The sequence below is a fragment of the Mauremys reevesii genome, linkage group 24, assembly GCF_016161935.1.
Source record: "Mauremys reevesii isolate NIE-2019 linkage group 24, ASM1616193v1, whole genome shotgun sequence".
Taxonomy (NCBI): domain Eukaryota; kingdom Metazoa; phylum Chordata; order Testudines; family Geoemydidae; genus Mauremys; species Mauremys reevesii.
This window is the reverse complement of record NC_052646.1, coordinates 7,446,200-7,473,702: the sequence shown is the minus strand read 5'-3', so window position 1 is coordinate 7,473,702 and position 27,503 is coordinate 7,446,200. Positions and strand designations below refer to the sequence as shown.

Sequence of the window (27,503 nt, the reverse complement as noted above, 5' to 3'; positions counted from 1 at the left end):
CTCAGGAAAGCACACACATTTAATCCTTATAATACAAGATCATCAGAATTACAAAAACAAAAAACTTTGGTTACGTAATATTTCTCTCTTTTCATACAACAATTTTGAAATTAATTTTGAAACATAGCATATTTTAGTAGACCTGTGGCCTAAGTAAAAACACAACACCCCAAAAGTGTTGGAAGGGAAATTACCATATCAAATAATTGAAAAAGGACTAACAAAACTGTACCATCAGAAAGCACTGCCAGCTGAGAACAGCGGCTCATCCTGCCGCAGATGGGCTTGCCGAGAATGGAACAGAAAAGGCTTACGGACCCACTGCGACGACTCTGAGGTTCTCATTGGTTCTCTTGCTAAAATGTGATTTATACAATGCTACATTGGATGAAAAATCAAACCACATTCTCTTCACTGTGCCCCAGTCCCCGCCATTTAAATAAAGCTGCTTCTCATCTTATTTTGCCTTTATTACATACTGTATATTACTTCAGCTGACATCCAGATTAACAGGTGAAACTGACACCCCCCTCCAAAGACATATCCAACCCCGATTCAGGAAAGCACTTAAGCATGTGTTTAACTTTAAGCACCCTTCCCGAATAGGGCTGCTTTCCTAAATCAGAGTGTGGAGGCCAATTTTGCTGGCTTATGTGATGCATTAACCTTTGTGCTGCTTCCCTATCCCTGCGCAAGGGTGAATTAAACCCCAGCTCTGATAGAACTGTGTTTCCCTACCCTACTCCCTACAAGTTCAATATCTCCCTTCCCTAACCCCTCGCCCCAACGCAGATTTTCTTTACCCCACGGATCGCAAACGCATCCTGGTTCCTTTGATTACCATGTGGGGCAGCCTGAGCCGGGAGCTCCTGAATCATACCCCAGTGGACACCAACTCGATGGCAGGACACATCCCCCGCTGTGCCTCACTTTGCCCCAGCTGCACAGCAGGTATAATGACCACACTCACCCAGAGGGGTGCTGCAAAGACTAGTTCGAAAAGGGCTATGTAATGTCACCCCCAACTCTAGCATCCAATTGTACCTGGAAGACACTAAAGCTTTCATTAAACCCTCCAGGGCCTTTCTGCCTCCCTGCTCTTTAGGGCAGATTTTCTGTTCTGTGTTTTTACGGCGCCTAGCACCATGGGGTCTTGGTCGGTGACTGGGGCTCCTGCATGCCACTACAATACACATAAAGAGGGAGATCACACCCTGCATACCTGGTTCTGTCTTATTTCTGGTGCACGGTGCAGGACTGACAGCCTCTGAGCCTGAACCTCTCGAGGCGTCCTCCATAAATAAGGATGCACATTGCTTTCATAGAGACAGCATTACAGCTACAAAATAGAGAGGGATTCAGGCACAGGGTATCGTCCATCAGTGCAGCTCCCAGACCCACCTGTTTGAGCCTTTGCTTGTGGGACAGACAGACAGACACAGACTGTAGTGTAGGAGGCTCAGGGCTCCGCCACAAGAGGGTATCTCTAGGGTGCATGTACCATAGAGACGTACCGTGGTTAGATCATTCACAAGACGAAAGGGAGGAGGGGAATTCATGACACACTGAGGAATGTGTCTGGGGTTTTAGCACCCGAGGCTTATTGACAGCCACCACAGACAATGGGGTTACACGGGGGTCAGACTATGGGGTCAGGGAATTTTTCCCTTCATGCAAGTGCCCCGCAGAGTGGACCTGGTTTGGGGGCACACGTGGTTACTTGATAACCTGCAGTGGCAGTACCTGAGGCCTTTTTAGGAGTCACAGGCCATTACAGTTATCATGTGAGAGCCCAGAATGACAATTCTGGAGAACACCAGTTCCTGGGTGCCAGGTGCACCAGAATCATCACCCCAGGATGAAAGTCCGTCCTTAACAATGAAAGCACCAGCAGAGCGGCGGACAAGGGCCAGTTCCAAGGAACGGAGCCTGGAAGAGATTTCGAGGCCAGATTTTCTGGTTTTTGCAGGGTTTGCACTGATTTAACAATATTGGTTAAAAAAAACAATTTAACCTGAAGTGGTGCAAATTTCCCACGTGGACAAGGCCTCAAGCAATCTGAGCTGCCGGACCACAGAATCACAGACATGAAACCGCCCCTGGAATCAAGCGAGCCCACACCAAGAGAGGCCGAGTTAAGGGCAAGCTGATAGTGTGGCCCCTTCAATAGTTTAATGAATAGTCGCCACCTGGAAAGTACCTTGTTCGTCACTTTCAACTATCAGCAAAAGATTAACGGCTACTTTCCAAGGGCAACTATGCGAGGTGCCTGTCTAGGTACCGAATAGGCCCTCAGGAAGGTGAGCAGTAGCATTAACACAACTGGCTTTACCAATCAAAGTGGCATTAAACAGAGACAGTAAAAATGACCCGAGCTGTGGGTCACAGACACACCCTGCCAGTCCCCTCGGGAGAAGGAACGGACGCACTGGGGCATTCTGCATGGTCCTTTCCCCACCTGCAGGTCGGACCGTGCCAAGGCTCGGGTAGCTCACTCTCCAGCAGGACAGTAAAGACAACAGCCTGGGATTCTGGGGTTACTCCCTCGCAGCGACTCGGAAACAAACACGCCCAATTCACAAGCGCCGAGGAGTTTTTTCCTCATTGTGAGCCCTGCAAACTCAGCCAGGGCTCCAAAAGTCAAGCCAGGCTCCTTCCTTCTTGTGCACCCACCCCGGGGTGGGGGGAGGAACAACAGAAAAAGCCCCATAGAACCTGTAACTGGAAATCAGTAACAATTCCATAGATGATGCCCAAGGAGGAATAGACCCCAGCCCCCTCCCTGCAGAGGCGGGCTGGCCCCGGTTCGCTAACAGGACCCAACCCCAGGGGCAGCTCCAGGCACCAGCACGCCAGCGGCATGCCTGCAGAGGGTCCGCTGGTCCCGCGGCTTCGGCAGACCTTCCGCAGGCGTGCCTCCGAATCCGCGGGACCGGGGACCTCCTGCAGGCAAGCCGCCGAAGGCAGCCTGCCTGCTGTGCTTGGGACGGCAAAATACCCTGCCCAACCCCGTTTGTCCCTTTCACAGTCGCTTTCCAGGGCAGAGCTTTAGGAACCAATTCTGAAGAAACCCTTTCACACAACCCCTGGACGGCTGGCTGGAATTCCAAAGCTACCCAGCCAGGGTTTCAAAGGGATTGGACAATTACGACCACAGATAACGAGGAAGTTGTGAAGGAAGAGTTTTCCTTTACGCACAGTGCTGCACAGTCAGGCAGGTACATGACAGACCCAATGGCTCACAGGAGGCAAGATGGCTGACTGGGTCACATGGGCTGGGGGAAGAGGAGATGGGAGAGAAGTTCCTCTCCTTTATTGCTGTCCCCGAGGGGGATTCTGGATGGAAACAAAGCTGCCAAATCCACAGAGGGTTCAAGGAGAGTGGGGCCGAGATCTCCCCTCCCACGATGCCAGTCCAGCGACGGGGACGCACGGGGTAAGCCTGTGCACACAGAAATGGGACACAACGTGGAATGGGACTCAGGGGCTGCTGAACCTGGGCGTTCTTCCACATAACACGGCACAAGTGCTCATGACCTAGCGCCCGGCGACGCAAGAGGTGGCTGCGGCTGCGCCAGGGCAGGGTTTAAAGAAATCACTGTAACAGAGAAGGAGGTGGTCTTTGTGGACACAGTCCGGCCAGGATTAAACCCCTGGGTGCCTTTAAAGTGCAGCTGCACTTTGCACTGGGGGGTGCCACTCTGCTGGCATTTTGTTTGGCTTTCCTATGAAATCCCCCGCTGGAGAAGTTGCCCCACGGAGGTCGGTTCCAGAGCATCGCTGACAAAAGCGCCTGCATCTGGCTTTTATTGCCGAGGCTGGGGTCCACGTCAGACAGCGGGACGTGTTTCGTCCACACACAGAAAGAGGCTGCGCATCTACGCCCAGAGCGCCAGGATTGCAATCGCGTCCCTGAAACCCGAGCGGGCACCAGTCCCGGTGTCATTTCTTCTCGGGGCTGCCGCTGGAGGAGGGGCGCACCACCGTGATGTGGCTGAACTTCTCGAAGATCGCCTCCGCCGACAGCTTGGGCAGCCCCCTGTCCAGAGGGCACTCATCCACCAGGCTGTTCATGGGGGTGGGAGGCAACGGGGCATCATCCTCCAGCAGGGCATCCCCATGCCTCGGGCACCTGGCAGGATCTCTCCTGCCCCTTGGCTCGTACTCCGGGGCGCCCGCTTCGCCAGCCACATCCGAGTCCTCCGGGTTCTCATCGCTTTCCCCGCAACCGGCAGAGGAGTCTTTCGGCTCCGGTCTCGTCGGGCCACAGGAACCCGTGTCCGCGGGATGCATGGGGCCAGCTGTTATGCCCCCCTCCCTCAGGAAGTCTTTAAGGATCGGGAGGACTTTCTTACGCGATGCGACTGTGTTGCCTTGGTGGTAGGCACAGATGTTGGGGTAGAGGCTCCCCAGAGGGGAGAGGTCCAGGGGCGGGTTGTTAGCGCGCTCCAGAACGCCACACACCTAGTGGGGACAGAAACACGACGGGGTGAGGAGCCGGCTGGGAGCCAAAGACCCTCCCAAAGGCTGAACCTGCTGTCACAACGCAGTCGGGATGGGATCCTGACATGCATAGTGACAGCAAAGCCAGGGCTGAAGCTCACCCTCAGTCTGTTCTGGGATGAGTCCCCCCAGTTCCCCCCTTACATTTCTGCTGTTTGGGGCACTAGCCGTGTAATTCGGATACACTCAGGGCCAGATCCCCCACTGGGGTAAGCTGGCGCAGCTCCACGGATTCACACCATTTGAGGGGAGATGGAATTACAGAGCTTGCCTCGCACTGACTGGCTCCTGGACGGGAGCCCCATTCTGCTGCACCACGTCTGCAAAGCCAGGTGTGGCCCCGGGGTGTGAGCAGAGCCCAGAGCTGGGATCACTGCACTCAGTGCTCCCAGCTGGGCCCTTCTGATCCCAGGGCTGCTCTCCCCGCAAGCTCGGATACAGCTCCCAGGTGCTCAGTCTGCTGGACAGCGGGCCAGATCCTCAGCTGGTGTCAGTCGGCACATCCCAAGAGAGCGACGCTGATTTACTCCAGCCGGAGATCTGGCCCATGGACTCCAATGGAGCTTCGGCAGATTTACCCCAGCTGGGGATCTGGCCCATAGACTCCAAAGGAACAACACTTCTAAGAGTAGCTGAGCGTCAGAGTCCAAGGCTCCTGTGCCTGGGCAGCCGGACAAACGAGAGAAAACGCACCTGCCCCCCACAGCCCAGGGAAGGGTTTCACGCTCGCCCAGACAACACGGTTGCTGTGGGGTTAAGCGAGAGGCACCATAAGCTTAGCGTTAAGGAACAAGTGCAATCAGTGGACACCGGCTGGGAGGGTAGATGTGTGTGTGTCGGGGGGGACGACAGGCTGGGTTCGAATGATCGACGTTCAGCTTGTATCTGCCCAGTCCAGCCTCTGGATTCAGCCTCCGAAGGCAAAGCGCCGGGTGCGGGAGACGCCCAGGGTGCACGTCGGGGCAGGATCACACGGAGGGCATTTCCCTTTGGAGCAGAGCCGGTTGCAGGGATGGAAAAAGGAGCCTCTTACCTCCTATCTCTAAGGCCGCCGTCTCCCGCTCGGTCCCCTCAGCTGCCGTGATCTCTGACCCACCCGGGCGATTAGCCCGCGATCCCTCCCACAGCTTTAAATCTTTGACCACGGTTAATGAGTGACGAGCGATGGCGCGGGATCGGACAGGGGGGGGAGGGGAGCCGTTGCTGCACAGCTGGGGATGGGGGGAGTAAACAGCCTCCCCCCTCACTCTTGTGGTATGTTCTCGCCGGGCTCTGGGAAGCACTGAAGCAAACTCTGCAGGCACGTGGGCTGCTGCGTTGCGGGCGGCCTTGGAGCCGAAGGGTGAATGCCGACGCTGGCACAGCTCAGCAGCTACCCCGCCGGCTATGGGAGCAACCGTGGCATGAACCAGCTCTGATGGGCAGGGGATGGGGAGGGACGGGACTGAGCCTTGGAGGAGGGGGATTCGTGGGGACCTAGAAACACCCACTGAGGTGGCGGGGGGAGGGGAACAGGGCTCTCAAGCGGTTTTGCTTCCACTTGGGTGGCCAGTGGCTCGGCTGGGAGCTCGGCACATCAGGCGGACGAGCAGGTTTCAGGGCGGACGGTGCTTGGAACCTGACAGCTGTGGAAGGTGCTGGAACAGCTCGTGCACCTGGGCCCCGATTCAGCAAAGCGCTTGGGCGGGTGTTTCATAAGGCACTGACTCCCACAGGACTCCAGCGCTCTGCTGAGCCGGGGGCCGAGGCCGCAGGAGGGCGGGGGCTGGAGGAGGTAACCCACCGGGGACACACCACTACCCTGTAAATCCTCACCCAGGCAGCCACCCACCACTGCAGCAAAGAGGAAGGGACCGGGGTAATCAAGGGAAGAACCTCTGGGAAAGCAGCCTGCTGGGAACGCCAGTCCCCTCTGTGACATTTCTGTAGCGCCTGTCGCTGTCAGAGCTAAAGCTGTCTTGCATCCGGACTCCACTCAGAAGCATCTCAACTGGGCAGGCGCTGAACAGTTCACCAATGCTTTTTTGGCGGGGTAAAGGGTGTGCTGGTCCTTTAAGGGAGGCTACAGCCCAGCATGCTGATCTGGGGGACTAGGGCTGAGCTGGGAATTCACAAGTCCAGGAGCACCTAGAGAGCCTGATACCCAGCGGGGGCTCTTCCTACAGGCAGCTCCCTTGTGTTTTACATTGGACAAACAAAACCCTCAGATCCCAAGCTTTGGCTCCCAAACCCTCTCACGTTCTGCCCCATTTGCAGCAGGAGCAAATCGGTTTCTGCTCTGGGCTCTTTGCAGAAGCAACTAGCCAAGGTCCCGTTCCTCCCCTCGCTCCATTTCTAGGAGGTTCCCAAGGTGGGAACGGCAGAGAGGGGCAGCTTTGGGGACAAGGATTATCGGGGTCAAGCGACAGCCAGACTAGAGCAATGGGCCACTATGAGAACAAGTCAGATAAGTGCTTTGCTGGGTCAGAACCTAAGTCATACATGTCTAGAAAACATGACCTATGAGGGAAGACTGAAAAAATTGGGTTTGTCTAGTCTGGAGAAGAGAAGACTGAGCAGGGCCAAGATAGCAGTTTCCAAGTACATAAAAGTTCGTTACAAGGAGGAGGCAGAAATATTGTTCTCGTTAATCTCTGAGGACAGGACAAGAAGCAATGGGCTTAAATTGCAGCAAGGGCCGTTTAGGTTGGACATTAGGAAAAACTTCCTAATTGTCAGGGTGGTTAAACACTGGAATAAATTGCCTAGGGAGGCTGTGGAATCTCCATCACTGGGGATTTTTAAGAGCAGGTTGGACAAACCACTGCCAGGGATGGTCTAGATAATACACAGTCCTGCCATGAGTGCAGGGGGCTGGACTAGATGACCTCTCAAGGTCCCTTCCAGTCCTACGATTCTGTGTGACTGAAGTTAAGCACCTGTTTAAATGCAGTGCAGGATCAGGGTGCAAACAGGGGATTTAGTGCTTGCAGGCAGGAATCACAGTGCCCTCAGTTTGTTATACGCATGGGCTGCCAGGACTGGCCACTGAGGGAGGGCGCCCGGCTCTGGAATATCCCTTGAGAATCTGAGGGCAGAGCCCAGGCAGGCAGGCGGCATGCCCCGACTATGCTCACCGCTGTCCGCACCGCCGGGTGCTGGCTGTACACCGCGAGCTGCCGGAATGGCTCGTTCCGCTCGTTGAAGGATATCGTCATGGCTACCAACCCGCTGTAGCCATGCCGCTGGCAGAAGGCGCACAGGTCCTGCTGCAAGCCAGGCCGCTGCAGGAAGGCCTAGGCAAGGACAGTGATCGGCGTCAGAGTCCGGAAAGCACAGGCACGCGATGGGACAGGACGGCAGGCAATGCTGCCAGCTCCTGCCCGTCTTACTACCCTGTCCTCCTCCCCTTCCCCAGCACCACCCACTTGTCTCATGCACCTGCTCTGCCTGAACTGTTCAGACTGCAGGCTCCTTGGAGAAGGGATGCTTATTTGGCACCAGTGGGGTCTAGTGGATAGGGCGACAGACTAGGATGCAGGAGACCTGGGTTCTATTCCCAGCTCCGCCACTGGCCTGCTGGGTGACCTTGGGCAAGTTCCCTTGCTGTGACTCAATTCCCCACCTGTATTATGGGGATAACAGCATTGCTCTGCTTCAGAGGCGGGTTGTGAGGGGAGATGCTCAGATACTACACTGATAAGTACCACAGAGAGATAGAAAACCCTCCACTGCCCTGCAAGGTAGATAGGTAGTATTATCCCCACTTCACTGGCAGAACTAGGGAGAGAACCCAGGAGACCTAGCTCCCAATCCTGGGATCAGCTTCTTCCCACTTGCACAGGGTAACATTTAAATGGCAAAATGCACAGACACCCAGCAGGCGAAAGCTGCTTTCACTCCTGGGCTCTATTCCCAGCTCCCACCGACTCCCTCCGTGGTCCGGGGCAAGTCACTTCACTTTCCCGCACCTCGGTATCCCCATGTTGTATTGATCCTTACCTCCAGTGTCACGTACACAGCACTGATGGCAAGAACGAGCCCGTCGCTCGACAGCACCTTAAGGTCCTTTCGCAGCATCTGGTCTGTAGTGAGCCCTGGAAAAACAAGAGGTGAGTGAAGAGGGACATTCGTTCCCAGCGGGAACTCAGATCACTTCCAGGGAGCTTTGAGTTTTGATGCTCCAAAAAACTCAGACAGCACTCGCACACACAACCCTCTGACCACACTGCTAGGTGGGTTCTTGGACTGTTTTCAGATTAATTCAGATACGTGTCTGATTTAGTGCCTCCAACTATCTAAGCTCCATTCAGCCCCTGCCCTCCCCATCCATCCTATTTGATCCCCCATCAATCCATGACAAGCTGGTACCTGACACATCGAACTTGGCTGTCTGGAGAGCCTCAAACAGGATGCTCCTCGCTGGGAGGTCTGGGAACTTGGATTCCAACAGGGCCACGTACTGAGTGTCTTTGGGAGTCACTTTCCCAGCTTCTGGAGTCATATTGACACAATCCAGAATTATTGTACCTTTAAAGCAAAGGGAGCAGCAGTTGACACAGAAACACAGTGTGCTGTGAGCCAAGCCACAAGAAAACAGAGACCATACACAGTTGTTGTGGTCTTAGACATGAGCTGGGGAGTTAGAGCCTCTGGCTCTAGACAGGTGCTTTGGAATATCTCCCCTAGGCAAAGCCATGCTGCAGTAAACAGGCCTTGCAGGAGTCCAGGATTTGCTGCTTCCTGGGTTGGTGAAGATGCAGCCCTGCTGAGCATGCTGCTGCTTAGGGGTCGGTTTTACAGCCAGCAGGATACAGCCTGGGGCACGGGCCTGATATTTGCGGCTGTGGGTCTCCGCCCCAGAACGCTACACCCCTCCCTGAACATCAAAGTCAGCTAGCACTGCTCTCACCACGCAGCAGGGCGGCCATCTGTCTGTCCAACAGCTCCGCTGGGCCCTGCACGATCCTCTCCGTCACCAGTGTGGCGCAGGAGCCCACCAGCTCCGCGGTGACTCTGCACCGAGGCTCCCTCTCCAGGGGCCGATGGTCGATCACCTCGATCACGGCCTCCTCCAGGGCTGCATCTCCACTGGGCGAGTGAGACGGGAAGTGAGCGGCGCCACCCGTGAGAGCGCCCCTCTCTGGCGAGATGGATGCAGGCCAGGAAAGGCCCAGGTTTCGTCCCCAGGCGTTTCTCTCTGCAATTTCTGCCCCCGCCCCAAAACGAGGGACTTAGGGTCAACAGAATCACCCCAGGGATGGATCCTGTCCTTTTGGCGTCACCATCCACCCCAGAGCATCCAAGGGCGTTATGGTGCACCCTGGTGGGCGTTATTGTGTATTTATAGCATCACCCTGGGGATGGACCGAAAATTCCTCCTCTCTCAGGCTCTTTTCCTGCTCCCCGAACCAAAAAAAGGCCGATGCGGGGGGCTTATTTCCTCTACACTGAAAATATACTGACACGCACATGCAAAGGCGCTGGGCTGAAGGTGGTGCTGCCAAGGGGAGGGGGGCTTCAGCCCCTAAACAGGGAAAGGATGGTATGGCAACTGAGGGGGTGGGGTGAGGTTAGGGTAGCCGGGAGACAATCCACAGAGCGTGGGCAGGGGTGAGGGTGGTGGCGAGGCGGGCACAGGAAAGGATGGTAGACACGCATGTAGAAGAGGAAGGGGAAATGCCATCGTGTTCGGGTTCCCAGCGACGCAGGGGAATGCTGTGCAAACCTGCCTGCTCATATCAGGTTTGCTTATCCCCTTTAGCAAAACCCTCCCCGAGCACCCAGGGATGCAGAGCAGCTGTGGGGAAGCCGCAGCTCCTGTCTATAGGCCCCTTCCAGCCACGAGAACTCTCCCGGCTCCTCCCAAGGAAGCTGAAGGGTTCATGAACTCGTCTGGACGTCAGATCCACTCTGCTGGGTAACAGCCCACCCTGCCCAAGCTCTCTGTGCCTTGTCCCATGCTGACCTCCGTGTGCAGAGAGCTGTCCCGGGGAAAGACCCGTCTCTTCCCCAGTGCCCATGAGACGTGAGCCAACAGCAAGATTGGGAATATTTTAAAGCGAGTCACTCGCTCCTCTAGGGGTTCCCACTGGCCCTTGTGCACCGGTCTTGCATAATCCAGCAAGGATGCCATCCACTCCATAGACAAGACAGTCCCTCTGTTTATAAGACTAAGCAATTTCATCTACTTCAATTGCAAGCTCACTGGGGCAGAGGCCGTCCTTCTGTTCTGTGTCTGTACAGTGGATAACACAACAGGGTCCTGGGCCAGGATTCTACCACAATACAAATAATAATGTCTTCATTCGCCTATCATTTACTCCCCACTCCATCCTGCCTGGAGCCCTCACCAGGGATTTAATGATAACACTGAGCTGCCGTATCGTGCGTTCCATCCTTAGATCTCAAAGCACTTTAAAAAGATGGCTCAGTGTCCTTAGCCTCATTTTACAGATGGGGACACTGAGTCACAGAGAGGAGAAGTGACTTGCCCAAGGTCACCGAGTAGGTCGGTGGCAGAGCCAGAATTTGACACACACACACACCGCACGCCCCGTCTCCTAAATCCCCTGCACTGCCTCTCCACTTGCCTCGGCAGGATGTGGTGGTCGACCAGCGTCAAGGAGAGGAGGCCAGCCCGGTGCAGCGCATGCAGGTCGATCTCATCCCGGAAGATCAGGCAGGAGTCGGGGATCTGCTGCTCCTGCAGGAGGAAGGCGCTCTCTGTGCGCAGGGGGAACTCCGAGCGGGGAATGTTCAGCACGGGGACAAATACCGCCTTGGACTCCAGAGAGGTCTGCAGGACAACGCAGCGAACCACAGGGACAGTTAGCAGCAGGCCTTGACTACGGAGAGCACGGCCCAGCGTGGGTCCAGGCATCACACAGCAGCTCAGGCATGCGTTGGTCTCAGTGCTATGTGGTCGGCAGCCCAATTTCCCCACATCCCCCCTTGCACAGAGAGATCCCCTTCCCTCCCCCATCCCTGTTAAATCCACCACAGCTGAAGCTGAGCGCCAAAGCGGAGCAGGGCCACCCAGAGGATTCAGAGGGCCTGGGGACTTTGGCGGTGGGTCCCGGAGCGGAAGGACCCCCCTGCCGCTGAATTGCTGCCGAAGACCCGGAGCGGAAGAAGCTCCGGGGGCCCGGGCCCTGTGAGAGTTTTCCGGGACCCCCCCGGAGTGAGTGAAGGACCCCGCTCCAGGGGCCCTGAAAAACTCTTGTGGGGGCCCGCGGGGCCGGGGGCAAATTGCCCCACTTGCCCCCTCCCTCTGGGCAGCCCTGAAGCAGAGCCCAGCCTCAGGGCAACACTCACCTTTGCCAAGTAATAAGCCAGGGCAAGTGCCGACACCATGGAATCCAGATCGCATGATTCATTCCCCAGCACCACGTGGACTTCCTGCCTGTGCTGGACATGTTCCTGCCAAGAGACAGGAGGCTTTGAATCCCAGCAGAGCAGGCCCATTGCCGCTGGCACGGGAAAAAGACCCACTCCCATGTGCTGGGCTGCTAACAGGGAGTCTCACAAGGGAGCTCTCCAGGGGAAGGAGGAGCAAACACAGGACCCTTGGGGTGAGTGGCTGTAGTGTGTGTTTGGGGGTTACTTGCTGTGTGCTGAGCTTGTGTTTGTCTGTCTGTCTGTCTGAAGGACCCTGTGCTGTGGCTGGCAGTTGAAAGCTAGAAGCCTCTGTTAATTGGCTGAGCCTGAGGCAGTGGGCGGGGCTATCAAGGCCAGGGCTTTATAAAGCAGTGAGCAAGCGACCAGGGCTAACAGGGAGTTTCGCAAGGGAGCTTGGAAGGGGGCAAGGTTCACTTGCTGTTCTTTAAAACCCGTAAACTAAACTAGATTCAAAACTTCTTGATTTAAACAAAACCCTTTCATTAACTAGGTGGCTGTAGGAGAGAATGCAGGCAGAAGCCCAGCAGCAGAGTGGGGGCTACCCAGTTTATTGCGCTGAGTGCAGCATGTCTGATTACCTGCCCTGTGGGCGGGTGGCGTATGTTTGCATTCAGTGCAATGAACTCCTGGCCCTCAGAGACCACGTACGGGCTTTGGAGGCCAGGGGGGCGGAACTGGAGGAGCTAAGAGAGGCAGAGAGGTATGTTGATGATGCTTTCTGGGACACTGTAGAATTGTCCCACCTCTGGTCAGACAGGCCCTGCGCTGTTGAGGAGGAAGAATGGCCCAGGGAAGCAGAGCAGTCAATGGGAGCAGAGGGAAACCTTCCCATAGTTGGGACCCTCCTTCCAGAGGGTGCTGGGGTTTATCCTCTCGCACTGAGGTTACCTCTCCAGGGGAGGGAACTCCAGTCACTAGGAAAAGGCAGGTGTTAGTAATGGGAGATTCAATCATTAGAAACCTAGATAGCTGAGTTTGTGATGACTGGGAGAACCGTATGGTGACTTGCCTGCCTGGTGCGAAGCTTGCGGATCTCTCGAGATATCTAGATAGACTTATGTGTAGTGCTGGGGAGGAGCCGGTGGTCGTGGTTCATGTAGGTACCAATGACATAGGGAAGGGTAGGAGAGACGTCCTGGAGACCAAATTTAGTCTGCTAGGGAAGAGACTGAAATCCAGGACCTCTATCTTAAGTAATGAATCTTAAGCAAGCTCTAGCATGCGTTGGTCTCAGTGCTATGTGGTCGGCAGCCCAATTTCCCCACATGCCCCCTTGCACAGAGAGATTTCCTCCCCTCCCCATCCCTGGTAAGGTAATAATTGGAGATATACCAATCTCCTAGAACTGGAAGGGACCTTGAAAGGTCATTGAGTCCAGCCCCCTGCCTTCACTAGCAGGACCAATTTTTGCCCCAGATCCCTAAGTGGCCCCCTCAAGGATTGAACTCACAACCCTGGGTTTAGCAGGCCAGTGCTCAAACCACTCAGCTATCCCTCCCCCAGTTGAAGCAGAGCACCAAAGTGGAGCAGGGCCGCCCAGAGGATTCAGGGGGCCTGGGGACTTTGGCGGCGGGTCCCGGGGCGGAAGGACTCCCCGCTGTGGGTCTTCGGGGCACTTCGGCGGCGGGTCCTGGAGTGGAAGGACCCCCCTGCCACCGAATTGCTGCCGAAGACCCAGAGCAGAAGAAGCTCCGGGGGCCCAGGCCCTGCAAGAGTTTTCCAGGACCCCCCGGAGCAAGTGAAGGACCCCGCTCCAGGGCCCCCGAAAAACTCTTGTGGGTAAATCTTAAGTAATGAATCCACAGGTTCCATAGAATCTCTATGGATAGTAATTTCATGCTCTAATAAGAATATAACATTAGGGATCTATTATCGACCACCTGACCAGGACAGGGATAGTGACGATGAAATACTAAGGGAAATTAGAGAGTTGCCAATGAAAAGTGAGCCTGGAAACTACCCATGGGTAGCAAGGTCTCGGTGACCACTTATGAATGAAGCATTTGGTTCCTGCAAAAGCAAACGGATGCAGCAGCCAAGAAGCCCTCCTTGCCAGACAGCAAACAAGGCAGATTTGCACCAGCTCCCTAAAAGCTATTTGCCATTCCCCGCAGATGCTAAGAGGCAGCATCCGTTTCCCAGTTACTATCAAGAGAACAGGCAGACACACTCAGCGCCAGGTTGCCAGGTTCGAAGCCGGGCTGGCCAAGCACTTTAGATAAGCAAGGCTGGGATAGTGCATTTATGGAGTAGAATTAAGAGCTGCATGTTACTGAGCGAACATGCAAAACAGCAGCATATGGCCCCAGGGAGGAAAGAAAACAGCCTCACCGAGAAATGCACAAGCAATTTGCACTAAAAGGCACTCAAAGGCCTTGGAGAGGGATGTATACAGCCTTTTCAAAGCTAATTTACCCTCACGCTAGCTGGGAATGGCAGCGATGTCCCAGCCATTCCTGCAAACACATTAAATCAACATGATGGGTCTGAGCCATCAGGATTGTAAGAGACACACTAGCACCTTTTGGAATCAGAACGGATTGGGGGGGGCATTAAAATGGACATTCCATCTAAATAATACAATCATCTAGTCTGATCTACTACGTACCACCGGGCACAGAACCTCACCCAGTAACTTCTGCATCCAGCCCAGACCTTCTGGCTGGGCAAGCGTGTATCTTGTACAAAGACACTCCACCCTGACTCAACAACAGCACCACCATGACCCTAGGAGAGTTGCTTTAGCCTAGTCAGCACTGACTCACTTCTATAACACCCGGTGTATCTCGATTTGAGATCCTAGGACTGCAATCCAAATAGTAATAGCTATAGCAATGGTAGGTCTCTTCCTGGGATACTGGATTCAGTTCTGGCCCCGCTATCTCCAGGAGGAGATTGCCAGAACAGAGAGGGCCTTATGGGAAAACATGCAGACTGAAAAGGCGGAGATGGCTTCATTTCCAGAAGCCATGTGAGAGGGAATATGATTGAGTATGTAAAATAGCAGACAATGGAGAGAAGAGAACTTGGGATAGTCCTAGTTATCTTCCCAGAACACAAGAACAAAGGGACATTATTCAGCAGAAGGCAACCAGTTAAAGACCGTGGAAAGGAAATGGTTTTATTTGTATACAGTGTGCACAGTGGGACTCGCTGCCACAAGATTTCAGCAAGGTGAACAGCTCAGTCAGATTCACAAGGATTGGATTTTTATACTGGTAATGAGGGCCTCCAAAGATACTTTAGGTGGGATTAAAGAAAAGACTGGAAGGGAAATAGACCTTCCTGCTTCGGGGCATACACTGACTTTAAGTGAAAGTGACAGGAAGAAAATTCCTTTACAAGCAGGTTATTCCGTAGCATCCCACCGCAAGGGTGGCTTGCATCTGCCTCTGAAGCAGCTGGTACTGGCCTCCATGGGAGACAGGATAGTGAGCTGGCTAGAGAGAGGAAGGATGGTGCAGTGGTTAAAATGCTAGCCTGGGGCTCAGGAGATGTGGGGTCAAGTCTCTGTTCTGCCTCAGGCTTCCTTGCACAATTCATTTAGTGGCACATTTTCAAAAGCACTTAAGTGATTTAGGAGCCTAACTCCCATTTTTAAGAATGACCTAGACACCGAAGAGTCCAAACCTCATCGACTCTGAATAAATCACTTGGGTGCGTTAGCACATTTTCCCCTTCGCCTCTCTGTACCTCAGTTTCCCCTCCATACAATGGACATAATAGCCATGCCCTGCCTCGCAGGGGGGCTGTGAGAATAAGTACATCAGACTGGAAGGGGCTCAGATGCTGCGGGGATGGTGGTCAGACCCAGTCTCGCAATTCCTATATTCCTAATTTGTGTGATACAGAAGGTTGGGGGGCACAAGAAAAGAAAACAATTCACTTTGAGCTACTTCTGCAACTGTAAATAGAAAATGCCAATGGTGCAGACCTGTGGTGATGGCAGAATCTGCTGATGAGGAACTGAGTCAAGGTCTGACTCATTCATACCAACAGAACACGAGGCTTATCTCAGGCGCTGCATTCATCCTTTGGGTTCAAAACTGACAGAGGAAGGGGAAGCTGACAGGGAAGGGCAACTTTGGAGAGACAGCCACAAAAACAAGTTGCGGGGGGAACGTCTGCAGGGAAAGTAAGAGAGATCCCAAGCCAAGGGGCTCACAGAGCCTTGGCCAACAACCTGCCGAACTAAACCAGAGGTTCTCCGTACACCATGAGCAGACAGACACCGTGGGGCTGAATGCCAGAACGTCGGTCTGGGAGAACAACGGGGAAAGACAGAGGTTATGTCTACACTGCAACTGGAGGTGTGACTGCAGCTAAAACTAGCAGTGAAGACGCAGTGACACAGGCTTCAGTGCAGGCTGGAACAAGAACACCAGGGACCCTGGGTATGCGGTCGCATTGCTAGCTTGCATGGGGGTCCATGCCGCCGTGACTTCACTGCTCGTTTTAGCCACGCTAGCTAGTGTCGACATACCCTTAGCGAGAGCCCAGCGGGGGAGGGTGTCTACTTGAAAAGTCTGCACCCAACAAGAGACAAAATCGCTGCTACTGTCTGCCCACAGTGCAATCCTCAGCGATTCGAAGGGGTAATTCACAGAAACAGTAGCATCGCTACATATACACACAACACATACCCAGCAGGGGACTGGAGAGGGCTTGAATCTTCTGAAGAGCTCTGATGAAGGGAGGTCACAGACCCACCAATGCAAGCTGGGGTCGTATTCAGAGCTATTTACAGCAGTGCCTAGAAGGGTCTGCACTGAGAGCGGAGCCCCACTAGGTCAGGCACTGACCCCAAGACAGTTCCTGCTGCGAAGAGCCTGCAGCCTAAGTAAACAAAACAGGAAAGGAGGGGAAACTGAGGCAGAGAACAGGACGCTGATTTGCCCAAGGTCACTGGCAGAGCTAGGACTAGGATTAGAACCCAGGACTACTGAGGCCCAGTTCAATGTGCTATCCCACTGGGACACGCTGCCGCTCAAGCTTGTAGCATCCTTTTCTCCTGGCCAACTTTTCTTTTTTTTTTTTTTTTTAAGCCTTGCAAAGGTAACGCGCATTTTCTCACACCCAGCCTGCAGGAAGTGTTAATTTGCGGGCCCAGCAGCAGCGCGACTTCAGGTGAGTCTCAAGCAAATGCAGCAGACTTATTTTTGCGGCAGGCAAAGACGCACACGAATAACAGCCCGACGACGTCACCGACGCGCTCGGCGCAAACAGGCCGCACTCAATGAGCCGCACACAGAGGCTTGTTTACGTGCAGCCCCAAACAAACAGTTATTATGGAAGAAAACCCACCCTGCATTCACCCTACCAGCTCCTCTCTGCAGCCAGCAGAGCTCGTCAGGCCAGGAGAAAGCAGCTTTTTGTGCCGGCTCCTGGCACTTCCACCCCCTCTGCGGTCTGTTTGATCTCTAGAACAAGGGGACCCCTTCACCAGGTCAGCATTTAGGTTATGCCCCACCACTGAAGCTTTGTCCATGGCCTGGCTTGTAGCCACCGGAGTAGTTATGCTAATGCCCATCCCTAGTGCAGATGTAAACGAAGTCTTACACTAATGCAGCGTGTGTATCGTACGGGCCACGTTCACCCTAGTGCACAGTCTGTATAAACTACTGCACCACACTGATTCAGCAGCGAGGCAGATTTGGGTACATGGCTAGGGACCTATTTAACAACAATCTCCTTCTCCCCAGGTCCTACTGCCACAGATGTCGTCAGAGCAGGGCACTCCCCACTCCCATCAGAGAGATGGTGCAGCTGGTGGAACTTTCTCTGTGAGGGCCCTTTAGTTTTGAATTCGTTCCTTCCGCCCTGGTCAGAAACAGTCCTGCCGGGGTACGGCTGCCAGGTCCATTTGCTTTTGGTAACAGAGATGACTCCAGCAGAGACCATACAGACGGGAAATACGGTTCTAGCAGCTGGGTAATGATTTATGTTAACGATGGGGCGAAGGAGGCTTCCTAGAGCAAACCATGCATCATGTAGCACGTAGAACCAAAGACACATGCTGCTTTTTTTTATAGTTTCATGTGAGTTTAAGGTTGAAAGAGACCGATTAGCTCAGGGATCGGGAACGGCGAACCAGGGTCACTGGGAGCTGCAGGGGGCCGTGCCTGCGGACAGTCAATGTAAACAAAACGTCTTGCGGCCCGCCAGCAGATTACCCTGATGGGCCGTGTGCCAAAAGTTGCTGACCCCTGGATTAGATCATCTAGTCTGGCCTCCTGTATAACACATTTCACCCAGACACAGTATTAAGCCCAAAGACTAAACCAAAACATTTCAGCTCTCAGGAGACTAAACTGTGCGCCACAGGCAGAGAACAGGAGAGACCAAGGTGCCACCAATGGCAGGGTACTGATTAGGTGGAACGTGCCATGGGGAGGAAATTCCTTCCAAACCTGAATATGTGAGCAGGACCCATCAGCCAGGCGTCTAAGAAAAAGGATTCTTGGTACCACCTCAGAGCACTGACCCACCCCATCCAGTGTCCCGTCTCCAGCTGTAGCCCATCGCTGATGCTTCAGAGGAGGACAAAAATAACCCCAGCATACATGAAGCCAATTGTGCATCAGGGAAGAATATTCCTTTTTGACCACCCCTTGCATTTTTACAGCCCCGAAAAATAAATATCCTATACTGAAACCTGCACCGGTGTCAGTGATTGCACACGGTGCAGAGCAAGGAGAATCAGGCCCGAGGTAGTGAACACAATGTGATACAGCACTGGCTAAAAACCCTTGTGTTAAATAAGGCCTTAGTCCCACAGCTAGGTCCTCTCTGCTACCCAGCACAGAGGAGCAGGCTGGTCGGTGAGCAGCACAGGCAATGATGCCAGGCAGCTGAGGGGGGGAAGGAGAAAGGAAAAGTTAAGTCCTATTCTTTGGGAATCAGTGTCCCAGCCCTCCCCAGGGCCGGCTCCAGACCCCAGCGCGCCAAGCGCGCGCTTGGGGCGGCATTTTGCCGGCAGGGCGGCAGGCGGCTCCGGCGGACCTTCCGCAGTCATGCCTGCGGGAGGTCCACCGGAGCCGCGGGACCGGTGGAGCTCCCGCAGACATGACTGCAGAGGGTCCGCCGGTCCCGCGGCTCCAGTGGACCTCCCGCAGACACGACTGCGGAGGGTCCGCTGGTCCCGCGGCTCCAGTGGACCTCCTGCTGGCATGACTGCGGATGCTCCACCGGAGCCGCGGGACCAGCGGACCCTCCGCAGACACGTCTGCAAGAGGCTCCCCGGAGACGCGGGACCGGCGTGCTTGGAGCGGCCAAATTCCTAGAGCCGCCCCTGGCCCTCCCATCCTCACTGCAGCCCTGGAAAGTAGGTTTATAGAGTGTCACTTGCCTTCAAGACTCTAGCAATATGGAAGGGTGGGGGACTGTCCTTCAGCAGAACCTCCATGCGATGGGAAAATGGGAATGCCTGACTCACTTTATAGATGCCCCGCGCTTCTCCCACAAGTGTCACCAGCCAAAAGGCAGCAGCTTCAGGGTCACCCCAAGCAGCACCTCCAGGGACGGATGCAGGGAGCATAGACAGATCGCAACATGGCAGTTTTAGCACTAATTCAAGAGTTCTTTGGGCATCTGCTGATGGCAACACCCTTGGAGACAGACATGTGAAACGCACTCTGTCCATGGCCTAGCATTCAAAACACGCACTCAACACTGGGGAAGATGAGCCGCTCCTGGAATGGGTAAGACACCATGTTGCTAACCTACCCATTTCACTGGGGAAAGTGGGGATAATTCTTCATAGCACTTTGTAACTGTGGGGAGGAAAGTTGGTCTTGCGGCTAAGGCTCTAGACTGGGACTCAGGAGATCTGGGTTCTAGGAAAGTCACTTAAATCGCTCTGCACCTCAGTTTCCCCATCTGCAAAGAGGGGATAATCTTCTTCCTCTCCTTCCACATTTTGTCTGTTTAGACTGTAAACTCTTCAGGACAGGGACTGTTTCTTACTGTGTGTGTGTGTGTGCGCGCAGCGGCTGGCACAATGGGCCCCTGATCTCGGTCACTCTGTGCATGCAGCAGCGGATACGACAACAGGCCCCTCATCTCAGTTACTCAGTATCTGTGCAGTGCTTGGCTCAATGGGGCCCTGATCTCTGAGTGCTACCATACTACAAGTAATAGCAGTAAGTTTTAGTAACAAGACACATCACTGCATTAGCTTTGCTATTCATTCCCCCCCCACCCCCACCCCCAAGAACTGAGGAGGGTTTTCAGAAAGAACAATCAAAGCTGGGGATTAGTCAAGGAATAGGGAGGTTCTACCGTATATTGAAATGTCAAGTCGATTTTTTTTTTTTAATCTCAGTTGATATTTTTACACCTCTGCGCAGAGAGAGATTAAACATATTACTGGCTGCTGACTAGCTGATGTCTCTCCTCGAAGAACTGCATAAAAATACTCATCTATAATTTCCTTACCATAACAAGGTATCAGTGTAGAGAAACGTGACAGCGCTACACTCTGGTTAGGAAATCTAAAGCTATTAGAGGAGAAATGTAATTTAAATTGCACAGTAAGCAGGATCAAAATAGACAAGGCTCTTCTGTCTTTCATATCTTCCATTGCTCCTCAAGCACACTGATATTACCACAGCCTGTAGCTAGCTGAGTGACCTAATTCTCCATTGCATCTATTAGAAGGTCCCTGAAAAAAAGCATTGTATCATGTTATCTAGGTTTTGGGGCTTTTATTATTTTTTTTAATCCCTTGACCAAATAAGATGGATGACATTTTCCAGATGCAGCGAGACATCGGAGCTCGTGGCATGAGAATTTCTGCCCAAACACAAACTCGTGTCATGGCCACAAACAGAATCCGGATGTTAAAACTCACTGCAATGAAACACTCAGCAATTATCAAACTTGCTTGCATAGAACTGTTGCCTTCACTTGAATTTTGGCACACTTGGGGAAATGGGAAGAAACAGACTCTATTGTAAGAGGCAGGCAATCTTCCATTTGTATTTCCCCACCTGGATTATGCTCTATCCGATAGGTTCATGCTAATCATGACATCCCCAAGCTTCTCAGGTATATCACCATCCCAAACACCTCAGAGGCCAGTGATGCCTGTTTTACTGCATATCCCAGCCTTACTAACTTATTCCACATAAGCAAAGCAAGAAAGTAGTAGGCCTCGAAAAGACAAGCAAGGCCCTGAGGCCAGAATGAATCCCCAAAGGAGGGCCCACTCATCTTCATTTGACTGACATGTCTTCATCCATAGGGTCCTTTTGAACCTACTAATTAGTGCTCACAGCACTCTATGCTAACCCCTCTCTGGTTGCTGCAAAGATATACATAGTCAGATGTTCCACTCCCACAGCCCTGTGCAATAGGGAGGTGTTGTACAGATGGGGAAACTGAGGCCCAGAGACTTGTCCAAGGTCACAGGAGACATCTGCCGCAGGAACAGAACCCATGTTTCCTGACTTGCAGTCACGTGTCTTAACCACAAATCTGTTCTTTTGCCACTTTGCTCACAGGTCAGAATGCCCCACATTATACATAGCTGTCAGCCCGTGACGGCTGTTGGACAGTTACAAATTGGTGAGGGTGCCCTAGGCCCAGTGCAAAGAGAATTCTCTCTAGTGCAGTAAAGTCTCAGATCTGACACACAACTTCGCCCTTCCCATGAGTTTATAGCCTGGGCAGAGATCACATGTAAACTAACAAGCTAGACTTTTGCTGATTTTCAAATTAGTGGAGCTTAATTTCTAAAATGTCTTAATTTCTAAAATTTATCTTTTAAATGTTACAGCCAAGGTCTACTTCATTCCTGGAGAGAAGTCTACAATACAGACAAAGCAACACTAAATTCGAACAGGTCTTTATCACCTCTATTTCCTACACTTCTTATTTTGACACTGTAACACACGTTCACTTTAGCACTGTGCACAGCTGCCCATCACAGCAGAACTGAAAATGCTAAAGAAACAAAAACAACAGCTTCTCCCTAAGGGCAAACACCGGGTCATTTCGTGCATCCACTTCTGACACTCCCTCTCCCTGCCCAAACACACTAACATTAAACATCAGCCCCTTTGTTTCCACAACTTCAAACTGTTTTCATAATAAAACAGGAGTACTTGTGGCACCTTAAAGACTAACAAATTTATTGTAGCATGAGCTTTCGTGAGCTAAAGCTCACTTCTTCGGATGCATAGAATGGAACACACAGACAGGAGATATTTATACATACAGAGAACATGAAAAGGTGGAAGTATGCATACCAACAGGCAGAGTCTAATCAATTGAGATGAGCTATCGTTAGCAGGAGGAAAAAAAACTTTTTGAAGTGATAATTAAGATGGCCCATAGAAGGTGTGAGGAGAACTTAACATAGGGAAATAGAATCAATTGGTGTAATGACCCAACCATTCCCAGTCTTTATTTAGACCACAGTTAATGGTATCTAGTTTGCATATTAATTCAAGTTCAGCAGTCTCTCTTTGGAGTCTGTTTTGAAGTTTTTGTTGCAAAATTGCCACCTTCAAGTCTGTCACTGAGTGGTTAGGAAGGTTGAAGTGTTCTCCCACTGGTTTTTGAATGTTATGATTCCTGATGTCAGATTTGTGTCCATTTATTCAGACTGTCCGGTTTGGCCAATGTACATGGCAGAGGGGCATTGCTGGCACATGATGGCATATATCACGTTGGTAGATGTGCAGGTGTCCTGATGGTGTGTCTGATGTGATTAGGTCCTGTGATGGTGTCACTTGAATGGATATGTGACAGAGCTGGCATCGGGCTTTATTGCAAGGATAGGTTCCTGGGTTAGTGTTTATGTTGTATGGTTGCTGGTGAGTATTTGCTTCAGGTTGGGAGGCTGTCTATAAGCAAGGACTGGCCTGTCTCCCAAGATCTGTGAGAGTGAGGATCATCTTTAAGGATAGGTTGTAAATCTTTGATGATGCGCTGGAGAGGTTTTAGTTGGGGGCTGTAGGTGATGGCTAGTGGTGTTCTGTTATTTTCTTTTTTAGGCCTGTCCTGTAGTAGGTGGCTTCGATTTACAACCTATCCTTAAAGATGATCCCTCACTCTCACAGATCTTGGGAGACAGGCCAGTCCTTGCTTATAGACAGCCTCCCAACCTGAAGCAAATACTCACCAGCAACTACAACATAAACACTAACCCAGGAACCTATCCCCGATGCCAGCTCTGTCCACATATCCATTCAAGTGACACCATCACAGGACCTAATCACATCAGACACACCATCACATCTACCAACGTGATATATGCCATCATGTGCCAGCAATGCCCCTCTGCCATGTACATTGGCCAAACCGGACAGTCTCAAAGAATAAATGGACACAAATCTGACATCAGGAATCATAACATTCAAAACCAGTGGGAGAACACTTCAACCTTCCTAACCACTCAGTGACAGACTTGAAGGTGGCAATTTTGCAACAAAACTTCAAAACAGACTCCAAAGAGAGACTGCTGAACTTGAATTAATATGCAAACTAGATACCATTAACTGTGGTCTAAATAAAGACTGGGAATGGTTGGGTCATTACACCAATTGATTCTATTTCCCTATGTTAAGTTCTCCTCACACCTTCTATGGGCCATCTTAATTATCACTTCAAAAAGTTTTTTTTCCTCCTGCTAACGATAGCTCATCTCAATTGATTAGACTCTGCCTGTTGGTATGCATACTTCCACCTTTTCATGTTCTCTGTATGTATAAATATCTCCTGTCTGTGTGTTCCATTCTATGCATCCGAAGAAGTGAGCTTTAGCTCACGAAAGCTCATGCTACAATAAATTTGTTAGTCTTTGATACAGACTAACACGGCTGCTACTCTGAAACCTGTTTTCATAATGTTTGTCAGTCAACAGGTCCACAGGTAAAGGAAATTATATGGGTCCAGGATATGCAACAGCCAGTTTGAACTAGCACCAAAACAAAACATCTAGCCTGGTGGTAGACTTTAAGTCCAGCATCACATGAAACATCTGAACTAGATGCCACTGGAAAATTGATTTGAAGTGGGTATATATATTTCTTATAATCTCTGGTAAGTCACTTTAAAGGTGTATCTTGCTTAAATTTCGTTCTCTACTTAAATTCACCCATGATTTTAGCAGTCACTGGTTCTACGGGATCATAAGACAGCAGACAGTGCTTCAAAGTCCAGCACCCAGTAGCAGAAAGTCTTAGGCGGGGATTCTCCTAGGGACTTGAAAGGAGTTTGGTACCCACCTTTCACTTAAAGTCAATGGGATTTGGGAGTCTAACTTCCCTGTAAGGATCCTCTGAAGATGCCAGCCTCAGTCTCTAACTCTCCTGGATCAGGAAAGATCAGCTGCTAACACCATTTTGAAAAGCCGCAGGGGCAGGGGAAAAGCAGGATAGTAATCAGAGCACTGTGATTTTCAAGGTTGTGGAATAAGGTCAGTTCCGGGACGAATGCTTTTTGCTAAGTTCTGGTTTCAGTCCCATCACCAAACAGAAAATACTTCGATCCCCGGGTATCCTTTGTCCTAGTTCTGCAGGTGTAAATGGGCTACATCAAACTAGGCTCTTCCATTGGTGCACATCCCTGCAGCATCTGGGCACCTCAGTCTAGATCCCAGTCTAGTCCCAGAGCCAGGATGAGGGGAGATGGAGGATCATGAGGGCAGCATGGAGAGGGGATCATGGGGTTAGTGGGAGCAGAGATTGAAGGAGGAATAGAGAGGCTTGGAGGGGTATGGAGGAAGCTGAAGGACCAGGCATGGATGGATGGGGGGAGGAATCGGGGACAGCGGTTGGTGGGTGCTGGGGGGCAAAGGGGACCCTGGACTAAAGGATCAGGGAGAAGTTGGGGGCAGCGATGGACAGGGGTGAGGTGGGGCAAGCTGTGGAGGAGGTGGGGCTGGGGAGCAGCAAGTGGGGAGGTGGGTTGGGCCATGGGAGAGGCAGGACCAGGCTGTGTGGTTCTAGGGGGAGGTTCAGGGGTCACCAAGGCTGAGGGAGCAGGGGGGAGAGCTGGGGCTTGTGAGGGGGGCGATGGAGGGGAAGCTTTATGGGAGCCAGATATGAAGTTCCGGTCCCCATGTGCCCCCCCATGCCCTCCCGAACTCCCTCCAGCCCCTGCCCCCCATAGCCCCGGCTCCTTCCACAGCCCCTCACCCCCCAGTGCCCCCTCCTGCTTCCCCCAGTCCCTGCCCCCCATAGATCCCGCTCCTTCCACAGCCCCTCACCCCCAGTGTCCCCTCCTGCTTCCCCAGCCCCTCCTTCCACAGCCCCCACCCCAGTGCCCCTCCTGCTTCCCCAGCCCCTGCCCTTCCACAGCCCCACCCCAGTGCCCCCTCCTGCTTCCCCAGCCCCTGCCCCTTCCACAGCTCCCACCCCCAGTGCCCCCTCCAGCCCCCCCCAGCTCCTGCTCTCTCCACAGCCCCCCCTCCCGCTTCCCCCATTGCCCCGTCCAGCCCCGGCCCCGGCCCCGGCCGGTACCTGCAGGGCGGCCCGGCGGCTCCGCACGAAGCGCTCCATGGCGGGCGGGCAGCGGGGCAGGAGGCGGCGGCCGCAGCGGGCCCTGGCTCCGGAGCGAGCGGCTCCTCCCGCCGGGGTGGGGACCCGGTCCCGGCCCCTCGGTACGAGCCGCGCGCGGGGCTGCCGGGAAATGGAGGCGGCCCCGGAGAGCGAGAGAGTCACTGGGTGGGTGTGACTGTGAGGGTGTGTGTGTGTAGCGGAGGGTGTGTGTGTGTGTGTGTGTGTGTAGCGGAGGGTGTGACGGGGGGTTCTGTGTGGGTGTAATTATGGGGGTTTTGTATGTGTGTGTAGGGGAGGGTGTGACTGCAGGGGTTGGGGGGAGGGTGTGACTGCGGAGGTTATGTGTGTAGGGAAAGGTGTGATTGTGAGAATTTTGTGTGTGTGTGTAGGGGAGGGTGGACTGTGGAGGTTATTCATGTTGGGGAGAGTGTGACTGTGGGGTTGTCTGTGTGTGTAGGAGAGGGTGTGACTGTGGGGTGTGTGTAGGGAAAGGTGTGACCGTGGGGGGCTGTGATGGGGGAGTGTGTATGTGTCAGTGGGTTGTGTGAATAGGAGAGGGTGTGATGTGAGAAACCGTGGGGGGTTGTGATGTATGTGTTTGTAGTTATGCGTGTGTGTGTGGTAACTTGTGATTTTATAGGAGGGTTATGAATATAGGGGGGAGTGTGTCGGGGTGACTGGGGGGATGTGTGGGGAGTGTATAGGAATTTGGTCTCGGTGTAGGGGGTTGTGATGGGGGGGAATGTAGTTGTAAATGTATTGGAAGGTTGTGCAAGTTAGAGATTGTGATGTGTGTGTGTAGCTGTGAGTAGTATATAGGGGAGAGTGTGTTTGTGTGGTGAGTGTGTATGGGATTGGTGTGATTGTGGGGGATTATGATGGAGTGTGTGTGTATAGTGAGTGTATAAGGGTTGTGTTGGTGGAGTGTGTAGGAAGGGGTGCGATGGGGCAGTGTGTGTGCTTGTGAATGTAGAGGATTTTCTATGATTGTGGGGATTCTGATGGCAGAGTATGTGTAGTTGTAAATGAGTGTGCATTGGGTTCTGATCTGGAGTGTGTGTGTGAATGTTGCGATGGTGGAGTGTGTGTGGGAGGGTTGTGTGTGCAGGATAGGGTATGTAGTTGTGAGTGTACATAGGAGGGTTGTGAGTTTAGGGGGTTGTGATGTGTATGTGTAGCTGAGAGTGAGTGTGTACGGGTTCTGACGGTGGAGTGTGCATAGGAGGGTTATAAATACAGGGAATTGAGTCAGGAGAGCATGTGTGTAGTTTGGTGTGAGTGTAGGGGATTGTGATGGGGTGGTGTGAGTGTAGTGGTTGTGACGGGGAGTATATGTGTGTACTGAGTAGAGGATTGGTAGTCAAAGGATTGTGATGGGGGAGTGTGTGTGAAATTGTGTGTTTGTATGTAGGAGTAAGCGTGTTTGCAGGCAGCTGTGTGAGGCTGTTTGTGTGCAGAGGAGTTTGGAAAGCATAATCCCAACTATATATGTAAAATGATGGGGTCTAAATTACCTGTTACCATTCAGAAGAGAGATCTTGGAGTCATTGTGGATAGTTCTCTGAAAACATCTGCTCAATGTGCAACAGCAGTCAAAAAAGTGAACAGAATGCTGGGAATAATTAAGAAAGGGATAGATAAAAGGACAGAAAATACCATGTTGCCTCTATATAAATCCATGGTATGCCCACACCTTGAATACTGTGTGCAGATGTGGTTGCCCCATCTCAAAAAAGATATATTGGAACTGGAAAAGGTTCAGAAAAGGGCAACAAAAATGATTAGGGGTATGGAACGGAGAGATTAATAAGACTGGGACTTTTCAGCTTGGAAAAGAGAAGGCTAAGGGGAGATATGATTGAGGTCTATAAAATCAAGACTGGTGTAGAGAAAGTAGATAATGAAGTGTTGTTTCTCATAACACAAGAACTAGGGGTCACCTAATGAAATTAATAGGCAGCAGGTTTAAAACAAACAAAAGGAAGTATTTTTCACACAACACACAGTCAACCTGTGGAACTCCTTGCCAGAGCATGTTGTGAAGGCCAAGGCCAAAACAGGGTTAAAAAAAAGAACTAGATAAATTCATGGAGGATAGGTCCATCAATGGCT

At 52.4% G+C, this 27,503-nt stretch overlaps 1 protein-coding gene across 1 annotated transcript; it reads right to left on the bottom strand.

The window, feature by feature from the left end:
* PRUNE1 (prune exopolyphosphatase 1) lies at positions 1 to 25,556 on the bottom strand. Its single transcript, XM_039512651.1, has 8 exons — positions 25,353 to 25,556; positions 11,800 to 11,904; positions 11,076 to 11,281; positions 9,395 to 9,573; positions 8,854 to 9,012; positions 8,485 to 8,579; positions 7,620 to 7,778; positions 1 to 4,464 (listed from the first exon to the last, which is right to left on the bottom strand). Exons 1-8 carry the CDS (start codon positions 25,389 to 25,391, stop codon positions 3,943 to 3,945), a joined length of 1,464 nt encoding a protein of 487 aa, XP_039368585.1. The 5' UTR covers positions 25,392 to 25,556; the 3' UTR covers positions 1 to 3,942.
* Positions 25,557 to 27,503: the final 1,947 nt, after the last annotated feature.